The sequence below is a fragment of the Macaca fascicularis genome, chromosome 6 (assembly GCF_037993035.2).
Source record: "Macaca fascicularis isolate 582-1 chromosome 6, T2T-MFA8v1.1".
In the NCBI taxonomy this organism is placed as follows: domain Eukaryota; kingdom Metazoa; phylum Chordata; class Mammalia; order Primates; family Cercopithecidae; genus Macaca; species Macaca fascicularis.
Genome location: NC_088380.1, coordinates 75,084,260 through 75,101,459, shown reverse-complemented (window position 1 = coordinate 75,101,459; position 17,200 = coordinate 75,084,260). Strand labels below are relative to the sequence as shown.

General features: G+C 42.2%; 2 protein-coding genes across 32 annotated transcripts in view; both read right to left on the bottom strand.

The window, feature by feature from the left end:
• The window catches only part of MARVELD2 (MARVEL domain containing 2), a 32,902-nt gene extending 24,191 nt beyond the window's left edge, over positions 1-8,711 (bottom strand). The window contains exons 1-2 of one of the 3 annotated variants that reach the window (XM_005557093.5): positions 8,075-8,711; positions 2,885-4,048 (exon numbers count right to left, since the gene is read on the bottom strand). In XM_005557093.5, the coding sequence (XP_005557150.1) occupies positions 2,885-4,033 (1,149 nt within the window). In that variant the 5' untranslated portion in view covers positions 4,034-4,048; positions 8,075-8,711. The remainder of the gene's footprint in view (positions 1-2,884; positions 4,049-8,074) is intronic. The other 2 variants (XM_005557095.5, XM_005557094.5) reach the window with 2 other exon arrangements.
• A 313-nt stretch (positions 8,712-9,024) lies between these two features.
• RAD17 (RAD17 checkpoint clamp loader component) overlaps positions 9,025-17,200 on the bottom strand; it is a 47,674-nt gene continuing 39,498 nt past the window's right edge. For 24 of the 29 annotated variants that reach the window (XM_045393819.2, XM_073993579.1, XM_005557077.4 and 21 more), the window contains 2 exons: positions 13,187-13,244; positions 9,025-9,799 (listed from right to left, as the gene is read on the bottom strand). In XM_045393819.2, coding sequence (XP_045249754.2) covers positions 9,538-9,799; positions 13,187-13,244 — 320 coding nt within the window. In that variant the 3' untranslated portion in view covers positions 9,025-9,537. Of the gene's footprint in view, positions 9,926-13,186; positions 13,245-17,200 lie in introns of all 29 variants that reach the window. The other 5 variants (XM_073993584.1, XM_073993589.1, XM_073993587.1 and 2 more) reach the window with 3 other exon arrangements.

Here is a 17,200-nt window from a genome sequence, read left to right as displayed (position 1 = left end):
ATTTTAAAAGGTCGATCCTCTACTTGATGGGTGTTTCTCATCCTCTTTTTGCCTAGGTTTTGAAGGGCCAGTGGAGAACTGAGAAGAGGGATAACTGTAATTCCCTGTCAATCAGGGGCATACAGAGGAGTAGGGAATATGGGGTGGTGGAAACTGTTAGATAAACCACTCTGAATTACCCTCAAATTTTATTTATTCTTGCCTCCCATTACTTTGCATGATTAAAGAGTTAGGACAATTACTCTATAAAATTAACAGAAAAAAGCCCTGGGCTATTACATCTTCTAACCTTTAGGAAGTTACAGCAACATACAGACAGGCACAACTTTCAACATCAGGTGACTGAAGTCTAATTAGGCATTATGAAAAGTCTCATAGACGTAAGTTTTTGTTGAGAAAGGAAGAAGAAATAAAAGTATTATGTTGATCATTCTATTCACATAGAATTTTCAAATATTAAGATTTAATAACTTATGCAACTAGCATAAAATTATGAGGAAGTATGTGAGTTTCACTATTTGGATTTCATATTGATTAGAATTAAAATTTTTTATTTTGTACACAGAGATGTACATTTGAGAAATAAATTGTAACTTTAAGAACAAAAATGTAATATATGTGAAGGTTTGCTACATAAAAAAAAGGTAAGAAATATGCTTAATGTGCTAAGACAACTTTTTAGAAATAACTTGAATCTATGTAGAGTTCTAGCAAGATAAATTATTTTGTGACAATCAAGCTAGGCAAGGTGGCTTATGCCTGTAATCCCAGCACTTTGGGAGGCTGAGGGGAGAGGACTGCTTGAGGCCAGGAGTTTGAGACCAGCCTGAGCAACACAGCGAGACCCTGTCTCTACAAAAAAATTAAAATACATATATAGAGAGAGATCACATGGACACATGTCAAAGTTCTTTGTATAACATGTAGCTACTTGTTATAAAACTATTTTTTTCCACCAAGCACAGTGGCTCATACTTATCATCTCAACATGTTGGGAGGCTGAGGCAGGAGGGTTGCTTGAGCCCAGAAGTTCGAGACCAGCCTGGGTAACATAGTGATACCCTGTCTCTACAAAAAATATTAAAAAATAGCTAGGTGTAGTGATGTATGCCTGTAGCCCCAGTTGCCTGGGAGGCTGAGGCAGGAAGATTGCTTGAGCCTGGGAGGTCAAAGCTGCAGTGAGCCATGATTGTGCCACCGTATTGCAGGCTGGGTGACAGAGTGAGACCCTCCCTCAAAACAAACCATCATCAGCAACAACAAAACGATTTGTTTCCCATTCCACTAGGTGTAAAAAGAAAATTTAAGGCTGGGTGCGGTGGCTCACGCCTATAATCCCAGCACTTTGGGAGGCCAAGGTGGATGAATCACCAGAGGTCAGGAGTTCAAGACCAGCCTGGCCAATATGGCGAAACCCTGTCTCAACTAAAATACAAAAATTAGCTGGGCATGGTGGCGTGTGCCTGTAATCCCAGCTACTTGGGGGGCTGAGGCAGGAGGATTGCTTGAACCTGGGAAGCGGAGGTTACAGTGAGCCGAGATTGTGCCACTGCACTCCAGCCTGGGCAACACAGTGAGACTCCGTCTCAAAAAAAAAAAAAAGAAAATTAAAAACACCAAAAGACGGGCCAGGCATGGTGGCTCACACCTGTAATCCCAGCACTTTGGGATGCCAAGGCAGGTGGATTACTTGAGTCCAGGAGTTTGAGACCAGCCTGGACAACACGGCAAATACTCATCTTTAAAGAAAAAAAGAAAATTAAAAAAATTTTAAAACCAAAGGGCTACTTGTTGTTATGCATCAGATTCAAGCGAAATATTAAAAACAAAATACATATGTCAGTGTATGCTGTTGTAAGGACAGGATTTAATTTTTATTTATAGTTTTGCCCAATATATACCATGTGCAACTGTATAGTATCTAAGAAGTCTTAGGAAAAGTGGAAAAGCAAAAATTCATAATATAGTTAATTTAAAATTACAAAAGAAATTTAAGGTAAATACTGAAAATTTCAGTGGCATAGGAGAGTCTACTACACACATCTCCTTGGAAGAAAGCAAAGTATCAACTTACTTCAGAGAATAATGTAGCCAGTGGAACATACTCTAACATTTACTACTGTTCAACCAAAATAATTTTAGGTAGGGCTTTTATATAATCTCATCCTTCAGTGATTATTATTTTATTCTTATTGTTCTCATTATTATTTATTCTCATTATTATCCTATTAAGTTATAGAAATACAAAAACAACATAGGACTTCCATTCTCATTTTGGACCATACGTCTTCCCAAAATAAAGACAAATTATCAAAACCACTGGGCAAGTTTTCAGAGTATGTTCATTACAATTCAATCTCTCAGTACTTAAAAAAATCAAACATGGTTTACCATATTCTTATTTGGCCTTATTCAACTCACTGGGAGAAAGTAAATCATAACATTTAAATGAAAAATTAGGAGTTTTTATTAAGTTTTACCATATTACAGAATTAAGATTGTTCTCAAACTTACTTCAATGATGAGACACTTATTTTACTGACTATATTCTTCTTCTTTGTAAAAATTCAGTAGCTGTGTCTTTTCCTTAAGCTTCAGACAGACATAATAATGCAGCCAACAAACTATATATCACACATCTGGTGTCTACTTGCAATGTTATATAACAGCCAAACACCAGAGTGGGTTATCCCAGTCAAAGCATGTCAGATATTGCACTAGGACTTTTGAATCTCAAACCATTAAAAAAAAGAAAGAAAGAAAGAAAAGAAAAGATTTCTATGAAAGCTTTCTGTTTTGAGCACTATACTTTTTTTTAACAAGCGAGCAAATAACAGAAAAAACAAACATATACACACAAATGAGGGATTATGAAATCACTTACCTCTTGTTGTTCCATATATTCTCTATGTCTCCGAGCTGCCTCATGCCTCCATAACTTCAGGCAAACCAAAGCACTAATGAGATAAACTATCATGGTAACAAATAGGAAGATCATTGCAGCTATCTGTCCTCCTTCTACCCGGCAGAACACTGCGTTCACTGGTGTATTAAATAACGGATAGTAGCAGAGGCCACCTCGGTTGGTATCATTCACATAGACTATGGCTGCGGCCATATACAAAATAAACAAGGCAACGTTAATTCCAAATTCAGTTAGGGGCCACCAATTAGAGTCCAGAAGAATGGTCCGGTAATACATGGACATTCCAAGAACCAGAATAATAATGGTGGTGATCCAAGCTAATCCAGCAACCACAAGTATAAAAGGGGTCTTAGGGCCACTGTAGTAATAGCCCCCATACATACTGCCCAGTCCACCAACGCCTCCCATGCCATACGGTTGTGAATATCCAAACAAGTTGTACCACTCACTGTCCTTGTGAATGTAAGCTGTGACACAAGCAAAGACACCGGCCCCCAAAAGCAGCTCCACCACCCCCAGTATTCTCAGCAGGCCTGCCCACGACTTCATGTAGGAGTACCTGAGGTTATACTCCTCCACCTTCTCACTGTATGTTCGCACTGTTTGTGTGTGTCGGTCTAGAGATCCATAGGGATCCTGGGGAAACACTGCGTCAGCCTCTTTCCGGGAACTAAAGGTTCCTCCTGACCCTCCGTAGGGATCTTTGCAGGAGTTGGGGGGCGAATGGTGGTTTGGTCTTGCTGGAGAGGCTGGTGGTGAACACTCCACTCCATCGGAGATGTATCTGATATCAGACACTGGCTTATCCCATTCGGGGTCCTTTTTCTTCCCTCTGAAGAAGTTCTTCCAGGAGTCGGGGACAAAGCGCCTTACTGGTTTGAGATCTGGCACTACAGCTGGTTCCTCTGTGTCACTTGAGTAGAAGTCTGGCCCAAATGGTGGCTGTAATGGGAGAGGGGGTGGTGGCAAGGGATCAGCGCTCACTGCCCGCTCACTGTCGTGAAGAGTTGGGCGGGTTCTTATGGTGCTATCTTGATAGGGCAGGTCGCTTGGGACCGCATCGTAGTGCCTGTCCCGATTCCTGGATCTTCCATCATTTGATGACATTTGTGATTTTCACACCTGTGGCCAAATGTAAAGTTATCACTTATGATTAGTTACTTATCCTCTCAACGATGCTGATTTTATTCACGTAGTAGCAAAAACTATTTAGGAGACCAACAGGATCATGTCTAATTATTATGATATACAAAAATGATAAATATGAGACTGGGCATGGTGGCTCATGCCTGTAATCCCAGCACTTCGGGAGGCCAAGACAGGCGGATCATTTCAGGTCAGGAGTTTGAGACCAGCCTGACCAACATGGTGAAACACTACCTCTACTGAAAATACAAAAACTAGCCAGGTGTGGTAGCATGCACCTGTGATCCCAGCTACTCGGGAGGTTGAGATATAGATCGCTTGAACCCAGGAGGCAGAGGTTGCCGTGAGCCAAGATTGCGCCGCTGCACTCCAGCCTGGGTGACAGGGCTAGACCTTGTCTCAAAAAAAAAAAAAGACAAATATGTATATTTTAACACTATAGATTTTCTATATTTCAAACAATGATATTACCTAGGGATACAGTCATCATTCTATGCCATTTTAAATGCAATCAAGATTTGAAATGTTAGGCTGGGCATGATGGCTCATGCCTGTAATCCCAGCACTTTTGAGAGGCCAAGGCAGGAGGATCACTTAAGGCCAGGAGTGGAAGATCAGCCTGGCAACATAGTGAGACCTGTATCTACCCAAAAAATTTTTAAAAATTAGCCATGTGTGGTGCTGTGCCCAGTCTCAGCTAGTTGGGAGGCTAAGGTAGAGGAGAGAATCACCTGACCCCAGGAGTCTGAGGTTACAGTGAGCTCTGACTGCACCAGTGCACTCTAGCCTGGGTGACACAGCGAGTCTCTGTCTCTAAAAAGGGGGAAAAAAAAAAAGAAATGAAAACTGAAATATTTATAAATGTAATTTATCTGTGAGACCTATTAAACAATAAAAGAACAAAAGTGACAAAACTTTAACAAAACAGAACGCGAACATACTCCCAAGTAGAGTCATTTCCTCAAACATCTAAATCAAAATACTAAGAGTTTGAGTGTAGCGAAATTTGATGGGTCAGCAAATATTCTTCATTTTCACTTGGAATAGCCTAGGAGAAGCAGTCTGTTAAAACAAAGGGAGTGCACAGCCCTTCCCCTTCCTAAATCAACAAAGTCATTTTAGAAGACTTGCTTCTTCCAGTCTAAAATATTAACAATGGAAACTAGATGTAAAAAAATTGAATCTCAGAGACAACAATCACCAAAGGCTAAGGCTCCCCCAAGGCACAATAGAGAATGGCAGCAATGACCATTAATATTACTCTTTCCAGAGCAATTCAGGTGATTTACTGTTCCCAAGGAGAGACTCAAGTATCTCAGAAGGTATTTAATCCACTTCAAAAATAAAGCAGAAAATGCACTTTTACTAAGCCTATTGATTCATGAAATCAGTGCTCTGCACCCATACACAGGAAGAAAACCATTTGCGAATTAACTACTAGGGTTAAGGTACGCCGAATTTCTCTCTCAAATTGTTTATAAGTATTTTGCTTGAAGAATTAAAAATTTTTTTTTCATTCACACCCTGCCAAGTCTCATTATTGAAGACTTAAACTGGGCACATGGTATTGTACTTGATACTATGGTCTCAAAATTAAAATGGATAACCCCATCTTTTTTGTTATTGTTTTACTTATTTATTACTTATTTAATATTTTAAAGACAGGGTCTCACTCTGTTTCCCAGGCCAGAGAGTAGGAGCATAATCATAGCTCACTGCTGCCTCAGCCTCCTGAGTAGCTGGGACTACAGGCGCATGCCACCATACCCAGCTAATTCTTTTTTTTTTTTGAGACTCGCTCTGTCGCCCAGGCTGGAGTGCAGTGGCTCGATCTCAGCTCACTGCAAGCTCCACCTCCCGGGTTCACGCCATTCTCCTGCCTCAGCCTCCGGAGTAGCTGGGACTACAGGTGCCCACCACCATGTCTGGCTAATGTTTTGTATTTTTAGTAGAGATGGGGTTTCACCGTGTTAGCCAGGATGGTCTTGATCTCCTGACCTCGTGATCCGCCCGCCTCGGCCTCCCAAAGTGCTGGGATTATAGGCGTGAGCCACCACACTCCGCTGCTAATTCTTTAAAATTTTTAATAGACATTAAGTATCACTGTGTTGTCTAGGCTGGTCTTGAACTCCTGGGCTCAAGCGATCCTCCTGCCTTGGCCACCCAAAGTGCTGGGATTACAAGCGTTAGCCACTGCACCTGGTCTGATAACCCCAGCTTTATACTGTTGAACGATTTGGAAATTCCTAAGGCTTTATTTTATTTTACTTTGGAAAACAAAGACCCTTCATTTAACCTGCCTTGCACCAGGCATGCTGAAGGTATACTGGTGGACAAACCAGACTGAAATCCTTGCCTTCATGATGCTTTAACTGGGGGAGTGCCGGGCGGATTGACAGATGATAAATGAAATATACAGTATGCTAAAGAACAAAGTTGAGAAATGGGGTAAAGACTGCAATGGTGACAGGATGTTACAATCTTAAACCGAGTGACCAGGGAAATCTTCATAGAGAAAGGGACATCTGAGTGTAGAACTGAAGGTGAAGGAGGAAGCCCGGCCATTATCAGGGACAAGTGTTCGGGCAGATGGAACAGCTAGCGCAGATGCCCTGAGGCAGGAGTGCCTGGTATGTTCAAGAAATATTCAGGCATGGAGGCTACTGTGGCAGCAGCAAAGTGGGTAAGAAGGTGAATAGTAGAACTGAGGCCATCTGAATCATGTAGGGCCTTGAAAACCACTGGAAAGAAAGGACTTTGTCTTTTGCTGGGAGTGAGATGAGAAGCCACTGGAGAATTCTGAATAGAGGAGTGACATGATTTGACTAATTTTAACAGTATCACTATGGATGCTGTGTTGAGAGTACACTTCAGAAGGCAAGAGGTAAAACAGGAAGACTGGCTAGGCCATTGAAATAATCCAATGGATCTCTGAGATCGTGAGAAGAGGTCAAATGCTAGATAGGTATTTAAAATTTTTATTATAGAAATTTTCAAATATAATAAAAAGTAGAAAGAATAGCATTATGAACCCTTGTGTACCCACATCCAGCTTCTACATTTATCAATTTGTTGCCAAACTTGTTTCATTTATACTCCCCATACTATTTCCTCCGCCGCTGAGTCCTCTGAAGTAAACCCCAGACATCTGATCATTTTATCTGTCTATACTTCATTCTCCACCCCTCCCGCTTAGCCTTGGGGAGCAGTAGACTGAAGAGTGTTTCAGATGCGTTAAAAATCCAGGAAGAGATGTAAGGGGGCAAGCAAGGCACAGAGAATATGTACAGACTGGAGACAAGAGAATGGGGTGGAACCCTAGGGTCTTCTAATAGGGCACTCTGACCTTAAAGGATTAACTCTGATGGACCCAGCAAGGTGCCCAGTGCAAAGCAGTTCTGTATATTATAACAATCATTTATTTTTGTACCTTTCTCTTTTACTTCTTTCTCTAAAAAAAGTGTAAGTTCTAGAAATGCTATTACGACTCTAGTTTTTGAAACACATTCCTAAGAAATGTAGAAGCAAAAGCATAACAAATGATTTTAGCAAGTTTTACACAGCGTTTACAGGATACACCATGCTTAATTCAACTCACTGGTAAAAATAAGATTCACTGTAATGGATTTAACTCTTCACCTGTGAAGTGGCTTATTTGAATCAAATCACCTTATCCATTTTTAAATAAAAAACAAGCAATTATTATAGAGTTGTGGAAAAGCAAGTTAATGTGATTTTTAGAAGGTAATGGTTAGCTGTATTTCATTACATCTTAAATATCTGGATACCCCTAATGTCTTTCAGGATGTCACTGAGAGTCCGTTCTGGTCCCGCAGGCCGCGGCAGCGTGTGTCTTTGTCCCGCTCAGGCCCCGGACTCTTAATTCACTCTCGTACACTCATTTTGGAAAGCCGCGGCAGCGGCAGGAGAAATGGCTCCCCCAGCTAAGTGTCACAGGAATCATGCCTGGTCACCTTTCCACAAACAGAACCACCGGTTTACCTGGCTTAAAAGTTTTGCTGGACCCAAGAAAGGGGTAGATTTCGGATACTTCTGCGCTTCCAAGGGATCGGGAAAAGCTCTGTGGTTCTAACTAACCCACGACTGCCCGGGGGTACCGAGCATTTTCGCTGTGGGGTATCCCCCGCGCCAGCCTCTGGGCGCCCGGTCTCACAAATCTCACTGCGTCCTCGGCTCTGCCCGCGCCGGCTGGGCGTTCGTCTTCGCGTTTCTGGCTGAAACCCACTGTCTTTGGAGATTCCGCCCCAACGAGGCCGAAACTAAGCCGGGAGATCTCCCAGGTCAGGAGCACCGGGATTGCCCCAAGGTGCGCGCCGCGCCCCGCCCCGCGCCCGGAAGGACGGCGGCTCGGCCGCACCTGCGTCTGCAGAGCGAAACCCGGCGGGACGCGGGCCTCCCCGATCCCTGGCTCCGGCCTCCCCCGCGGGCTATGGCAGGCTGAGTGCCGCCGAGCGCGGGCACCCTTCGGTCCCCGCACACCTGGGCTGGGGGCCGCCGGGCCCTCCTCTCCCGGTCACGTGGCCCCACTTACCTGCGCAGTCCACCCCGGCCCCACTTACCTGCGCAGTCGCCAGGAAAAGCGCGCACACCGCCCGGGACTCTGAAACCGGTATCTGACTCCGGGGCGGGGGTGGGGCCGGGCGGGACGAGCCCAGCTTTGCCCGCCCAGCTCTGCCCCGCCCGGCTCTATCAGCCCGACTCCCACTCTGGACCCAGGCTTATCGGTGCCACCGGCCGGCACCTCGCGGCAATGACTACACACGGGGCTCTTTTGGAAAGATAGTTACAGTTCTCGTCGCAGCTTTGCCGTCCTCTTCCCTATCTTTTGAAAAGTCTGACACGGGGTGAGGGAGATTCGTGCACTGTGCCTAAGGATCTAAGGCAGACAGTGCATGCTAGGTAATTTACGTTAAAAGACAGGAGAAACAAAATGAAATTCAACATTTTAATTGTGATATAAATTATGTAAATACTTTCCAAAAAGTATCTAAGATATTCCACTGTACAACACATCAAAACTATATATGAGAAGCTGAAGACAATGAAGTGTAAATAAGGCACACAGTTTACACTCATAATTGCATCCTAAACTGTGGTATAGTTCATATTTACAACCCGCCATAACGTTTTTGCATCCTGAATTAGTCCTTCACATTTTGATATTTGGCATAATGTTGAAACACACTTTATACACACTGACCGCTCCTTAAACCACTCACAGATTTAATAAATACTACAGAAAAAATTCAGAGATTTGAAGGCTTGATCTTCTATTTACTTCAAGATGACAGAAGAGTAGGTTTCTTGTGATGAAATACTACAAGAATGAAGAATTAACAAACTGTTGTGTAATTCATCAGAAAAGCATATTAACTCTGCTGAAGTACCACTGAATGAAACAAAAATGAATCTGTGAAGTAGGAATCAGATTAGCAGGCTGGCTTCTATGTCCCATCACTCTCATAGTCTTCTATTATTATGTTTTCTTCCATGTCTCCTTGGGCTGAAAAGGGCTGGGGCTGGCTAGCAGGCAGTTCACTGGCACTATTCTGACTCAAAGGAAGAGACCAGGTTTCCGGCGCAGTGGCTTGAGTGGGTTCACCCAGAGATTCCTCTGTAGAATGTCCTCCATTAAGCTGGGCTTCATCTCCGCTGTCAGGGTCTATCATTCCATGTTCCCTGTCAGTCAGGGCTTCCATTTTCAATCTGTCAGATTCATTGCAGGCATTAACAAGAACCAAAGGGGGAGATTTTTAAATTACACCATGAGTGTGATGATTATGAAGCCATCTTTCATTTACCTACATTGTGCTGTTCAGCTAGTCCCTTTAACTACAAAAACAAAATTACAAGGTAAATGACAAACTGTGAATAAGTTCCTACAACTTAAAATACAAAAAGGAGCTGAACACGGTGGCTCATGCCTATACTATCAGCACTGTGGGAGGCCGAGGGAGGCAGATCACTTGAGGCCAGGAGTTCAAGACCAGCCTGGACAACATGGCAAAACCCCATCTCTACTGAAAATAGAAAAACTAGCCAGGCATAGTGGCATGCATCTGTAATCCCAGCTACTCAGGAGGCTGAGGCAGGAGAATTGTTTGAACCCAGGAGGCGGAGGTTGCAGTGAGCCAAGCTAGTGCCACACTGAACTCCAGCCTGGGCGGCAACAGAGCAAGACTCTGCCTCAGGAAAAAAAAAAAAAAAAAAAAAAAAAAAGAAACCAATCCAAACCACAAGAAAACACCTAAAAATAAAAAGAAATAATGTCTTCAGTAAAGATTTTTTCTTTTTTTTTATTGAGACTGTCTTGCTCTATCGCCCCAGCTGGAGTGCAGTGGTGCAATCTCAGTTTACTGCAACCTCTGCCTCTCAGGTTCAAGCGATTCTCCTGACTCAGCCTCCGGAGTAGCTGGGATTACAGGCAGGCACCACCACGCCCAGCTAGTTTTTGTATTTTTAGTAGAGATGGGGTTTCACCATGTTGGGCAAGGCTGGTCTCGATCTCCTGACCTTAGATGATTCACACACCTCAGCCTCCCAAAGTGCTGGGATTACAGGCATGAGCCACTGCGCCTGGCCTACTACTGTCATCTTCTAAACTGGCAAAGATACTTTTAAAACCCAGTGGTGGCAAGGGTTAGGAGAAAAGAACATACTGATACACTGTAAGTGGATATAAAATTGGAAAAATTTTCTTGCCAACGATTTGGCAATAAAGAAGAAAAGCCCCAAAAGGTATATACTATTGATCCAGCAATTTCATTTGTAGGAATTCATCCTAAGTAAATAGTATTTGAAGTGCATGATAACTTATCTACAAGGCTAGGATAGTAAAAGTTGAAAAGAAGCTAAATGGGCAAAAATAATGTATAGGTTGAATTACAGGAAATTAAACATCTATTAAATATTAAGTACTGGCCGGGCGCAGTGGCTCAAGCCTGTAATCCCAGCACTTTGGGAGGCCGAGGCGGGCGGATCACGAGGTCAGGAGATCGAGACCATCCTGGCTAACCCGGTGAAACCCCGTCTCTACTAAAAAATAGAAAAAACTAGCCGGGCGACGTGGCGGGCGCCTGTAGTCCCAGCTACTCCGGAGGCTGAGGCAGGAGAATGGCGTGAACCCGGGAGGCGGAGCTTGCAGTGAGCTGAAATCCGGCCACTGCACTCCAGCCTGGGTGACAGAGCGAGACTCCGTCTCAAAAAAAAAAAAAAAAAAAATATTAAGTACTAATATTTAATAAATACTAAATACTAAACATATGATGGTTTTAAATATGGTCTACATAAATAAAAGATAGTACCAGTCATTGTAACATACACCATGGAAAATACTGCCTCTCGTGGCCAGACGCAGTGGCTCACGCCTGTAATCCCAGCACTTTGGGACGCTGAGGTGGGCAGATCAGGAGGTCAGGAGATCAAGATCATCCTGGCTTACACAGTGAAACCCCGTCTCTACTAAAAATACAAAAAAAAAAAAAAAAAAAAAAAAAAAAAATTAGCCGGGCGTGGTAGCAGGTGCCTGTAGTCCCAGCTACTTGGAAGGCTGAGGCAGGAGAATGGCAAGAACCTGGGAGGTGGAGCTTGCAGTGAGCCAAGATCGTGCCACTGCACTCCAGCATGGGCGACAGAGAGAGACTCTGTCTAGGAAAGAAAAGAAAAGAAAAGAAAATACTGCCTCTGAAGTCACATCAAGTAGGTAGTTGAACCAATAATAAAATAGTGAAGATTCTCATTCAATTTAGGCTTGTGTAAAAGTAATTACTTTTGCAGCAACCCAATACAACTCAGGAGCAAAAATACAATAGAAGATACTTGTCTTTATTTTGATGCCATAAACTTAGGGGGTCAGGGAAAGGAGCCATCAAAGAGATCTGGTCCTGCTTTCATTCAGAGGGATGTGAGAAGAAACACAGTGTTTATGAAATGTATAAGCCCTGATTACATCCCAGTGGGACGATGCTTCAAGATCCATCATGGTCTTTCTGTGATAGGAAAGATGGGCTCCGCATAGCTAAGCCAGTAATCAGAAAAAAACATTAACACTACAAAGGACTTAATCAATCTCTGAGGATAGACAGGGGGAAAAACCTCACATCACAAGAGTTTTCCATTTGGGACCAGAAATAGGAGAAAAGGTAGGAGGAGTCAGAGGTGCCATTTCTATCACTTACTTTTGTCCATGCATCCAGTAAGCAAGATTTTTTAAATCTTTTTTTTTTTTGAGATGGAGTTTTGCTTTTGTGTTGTTGCACCCCAGGCTGGGACGCAATGGTGTAATCTTGGCTCAATGCAACCTCGACCTCCCAGGTTGAAGCGATTCTCCTGCCTCAGCCTCCTGAGTAGCTGGGATTACAGGAATGTGCCACCACACCCAGCTAAATTTTGTATTTTTAGTAGAGATGGGGTTTCACCATGTTGTTCAGGCTGGTCTTGAACTCCTGATCTCAGGTGATCCACCTGCCTCGGGCTCTCAAAGTGCTGGGATTACAGGCATGAGCCACCACGCCCGGCTATTTTTAAAATCTTTAAACAATTCCTGAGCGCTTAATTCAATCTTACAAATAAGCTAAGTCAAACTGAAGTATATGTTTTGTGTTAATCACTGATAATGGCACAGAAGCTACTTTCCAATAAAATGAATCTCATATATATATATATATATATATATACACACACACACACACACATATCTATTTTTTGCTTGTCTAAATTTTCTAAAATAAGAATATATCAAGGACACTGCTCCTTCTGAGGCAGTTCCTAGTCATTGCAGGTCTTCAAGCATAGGCTAAGAACATCTCTCGACAGGAAAGCTGGAAAGGGGTTTCTAGATTTGTTGAATTGGAGGATTTTAAAGATTCCTCTGCCTTTGTGATTCCCTGATTCCATTTAATCTGGTATAGTCCATTGGAAATAGGTGAAAATATGCTTTATATTTAAGAAAAGGGTCTATAATATAATGTTTATAAATTACTAGGTACAGTATGTCTTTCTTGGATGTTACAGATAACAGTTATTAATTCATATTGAACATATTCAGTAGACATTTCATTATCAGCTTTTTGGAAATTGAGATGATCAGCTTACCTTCCAAAGTGTCGCTTCAGAGGGAGCCTTCCAATATCTTGGATAAAAGAAATCTGAGCTGAAACAGATTTTTTAAAAGTTGTAAACAATTTTCCAAAGAAAATATACAAATGGCCAATAAGCACATGAAAAGATGTGCTTATTCTAATCTTTAGAGAAATGCAAATCCAAGCCATAGTGAGATGCCAATTCACATCTATTAAGGATGACTGTTATAAAAAACCAGAAAACAAGAAGTATGGGTAAGGATGTGGAGAAAATGGAACCCTTGTGCATTGCTCATGGGAATGTAAAATGGTGTAGCCGCTGTGGAAACCAGTATAGTGGGTCCTCAAAAAATTAAAAATAGAATTACTGTATGATCTAACAATTCCACTTCTGGGTATATACCCCAAAGAATTAAAAGCAGAGTCTCCAAAAGATATTTGTATGCCCATGTTCATATTAGCATTAACAATAATCAATGGGTGGAAGCAACCCAAGTGTCCGTCAACAGATGAATGGATAACCAAATGTGGTAGATACATCTAATTGAGTATTACTCAGCTTTAAAAAGGACACATGCTGTAACACAAATGAACTGTGATAACATCATTCTAAGTGAGACCAGTCACAAAAGAACAAATACTGTATGATTCCACTTATATGAAGTATTTAGAGTCATAAATTCATAGAGACAGAAAGTAGAATGGTGGCTGCCAGGGGGAAGGGAAAAGGGGAATTAATGCTAATAGTTATAGAATTTCAGTTTTACAAGAAGCAAAAGTTTCGCAAACTGGTTGCAGAACAAGGTGGATATACTTAACACTACTGCACTGTAAAATTCAAAATGGTTAAGGTGATAAACTTTATGCTTTGTATACTTTATCACAATTAAAAATTCATAAAGAAAAAGAATGACATAGTCAACTTTCAGGATGACAGCATAAGCTCTTGTGTACCCACTCCCAGACATAAGCAAAATTGGTGAAAAATTTAAAAAATCAATCATTTAAAGTCTCTGGAAATTGTCCTAATAGCATACAGCAAATGAGAAGAGATCTATTCAAGAAAATCAAACAGGAAGAATCCGAGGCATCTGAGCCACTCCCATTCTCTCCCTCCTATTCCCAATCCTGAGCTGAGAGGGCTCAGCTTGATGAACATTTTATTCCAGGTGGGTGTAGCCAAGAACTAACGACTCCTTCCTACTGGAGTATAGCAGGGTGATTGGGGCTTCCTTTCTCCACCCAGCCCTACTCACAGGATAAGAGGTTCTAACCCAAAGGCACTGTCCCCTGTCCCAACTGCAGTCTCCCTTATCCCAGTTTGTTACACAGCAGATAGTACACACTGGGAGAGGCAAGCCAAAATAATCAGAGGCTACCTCTGCAGCTGGGCACCCAACCAGAATAAGTGGCTTAGAGATTTTGCCAAGAGGAGAGGCAGTCCATAGGAAAAAGCTCTGAAGCTTTCCCCAAAGGAACTGACATTATTTGAAACATAGTGTGGGGAAATTCAAGCCTAAAGGGCACCCCTGAAACCAGCTCCTCTTAAGTAAGAACAAGCTAAACATAAGCCAACTAGTTCATAAGAAACAACCAGGGAAAGAGACAACTAAGAAGAGCCTTCCTGGTTTCAGAACAACCCTCAGAAACTGGCTTGAAAGCCTACAACTGCCCAAATTAAATTGGATCAGACTGTGGAGAAATTTTTGTCCTAGAGCACTGCTGAAAACACGGCAATTAGATAGTAATTAGGGAGTAGTCAGGCTCACGTCTGTAATCCCAGCACTGTCGGAGGCCAAGGTGGGTGGATCACTTGAGGTCAGGAGTTCAAGACCAGCTTGGCTAACATGGTGAAATGCCATGTCTACTAAAAATAGAAAAATTAGCTGCGGATGGTGGCATGCGCCTGTAGTCCCAGCTACTCAGGAGGCTGACGCATAAGAATTGCTTGAGCCCGGGAAGCGGAGGTTGCAGTGAGCCATCGTGCCACTGCACTCCAGTCTAGGTAATAGAGTGAGACCCTTCCCCTACCCTCCAAAAAGAAAAAAAGTAATTAGGGGAGCCAACAGCATGATACCAAAGGAAGCAGAGAGCTATACAGAGATATCAGGGAAAGACACAAAGTGAGCTCTGCTAAAACCACCATCATCCCAAGTAAACTGTGGGCACAGCCAAGGATGAGCTCTCTGAAGACAGAGGGAGGAAGGCTTCATATTGCAAAAGACAGCCTTCATTACATGAGTTTAGCCAAGTCACTAAACAAATAAACAAGCACACAACAATAAAAACAAGCCCCAGAGGAGGAGAATCAATATTCTCCAAAATTGCTACAATATGTTCCCTAAAACATCTAGTTTTCAACAAAAAATTATGACATGTAAAGAAACAGGAAAGTGTGACCTACACACAAGAAAAATATGGGCAAAAGAAACTGCTTTTGTGAGGGCTCAGACATTAAATTCAACCGAAAAATACTTCAGTAAGCCATTATAAGTATTTTCAAAGTAGAAAAGGAAATCACACTTAAAGTAGTAAAGAAAGCTGTGATGACAATGTCTCATGAAAAAGAGTATCAACAAAAAGACAAAAATTATAAAAAGAACCAAATGAAAATTCTGGAGTCAAAAAGTACAATAACTAAAATGAAAAATTCACTAAAGGGACTCAACAGTAGATCTGAACCAGAATCAAACTTGGACATAGGCCAGGCATGGTGCTCATGCTTGTAATCCCAGCACTTTGGGCGGCTGAGGCAGGTAGATCATCTGAGGTCAGGAGTTCAAGGCCAGCCTGGTCAACATGGCGAAACCCCATCTCCACTAAAAGTACAAAAATTAGCCAGACATAGTGGCATGTGCCTGTAATCCCAGCTACTCAGGGGGTTGAGGCAGGAGAACTGCTTGAATCCAGGAAGTGGAGACTGCAGTGAGCTGAGATGGTGCTACTGCACTCCAGCCTAAGCAACAGAGGGAGACTCTGTCTCAAAAAAAAAACAAAAAAACGATTTGGACATAGATTGACATAGAGAAAACAGAAGAAATATGAACAAAATCTCAGAAAAATGTAGAGCACTTTCAAGTGAACATAACCTAATGAAGGACTAGAAGGACAGAAAGAGGCAGAAAAATATTTAAAGAAATAATGGCTGAAAATGACATAGTAAATAAAAGCGGAAGAAACAGTATAAAAATTTGTAAGAAAAACCAAAACATCTTACTTTTACTAATTTTTATAAACTTTTTAAAGTTTGCACATCTAACACTATGAGGACCTTTGGATACTTACCTGTTAAAAATTCTACTACACAGGCTGAAGCAGGCGGATCACCTGAGGTCAGGAGTTTGAGACCAGCCTGGCCAACACAGTAAAACCCCATCTTTACTAAAAATACAAAAATTAGCTGGGTGTGGTGGTGTGTGCCTGTAATCCAAGCTACTCAGGAGGCTGAGGTAGGAGAATCACTTGAACCCGGGAAGCAGAGGTTGCAGTGAGCCAACATGGTGCCACTGCACTCCAGCCTAGGAGATACAGCAAGACTCCATCTCAAAAAAAGAAAAAAAAAAAAGCTACTACAATCAGAGTTATTTTAATTAACAAACAAAATTGTATATATTTACTGTGGGCAACATATTGTTTTAATACATACATTGTAGAATGACGAACTATAGCTAATTAACATATATATTACCTCACAGAGTTATTATTTTTGTGGCAAAGTGGCAAAGACACTTTACATTCACTCTCAGCATTTTTCAAGAATACAATATATTGGTTGGGTGTGGTGGCTCACACCTGTAGTCCCAGCACTTTGGGAGGCTGAGGTGGGAGGATTGCTTGAATCCAGGAGTTCAAGACCAGCCTGTGTAACACGGCAAAACCCCATCTTTAGGAAAAAAAATACAAAAATTAGCCAAGTGTGGTGGTGCACACCTGTGGTTACCAGCTACTCAGGAGGCTGAGGTGGGAGGATCACTTGGGCCAAGGAGGTTTAGGCTGCAGTGAGCCGTGATCACACCACCACAATCCA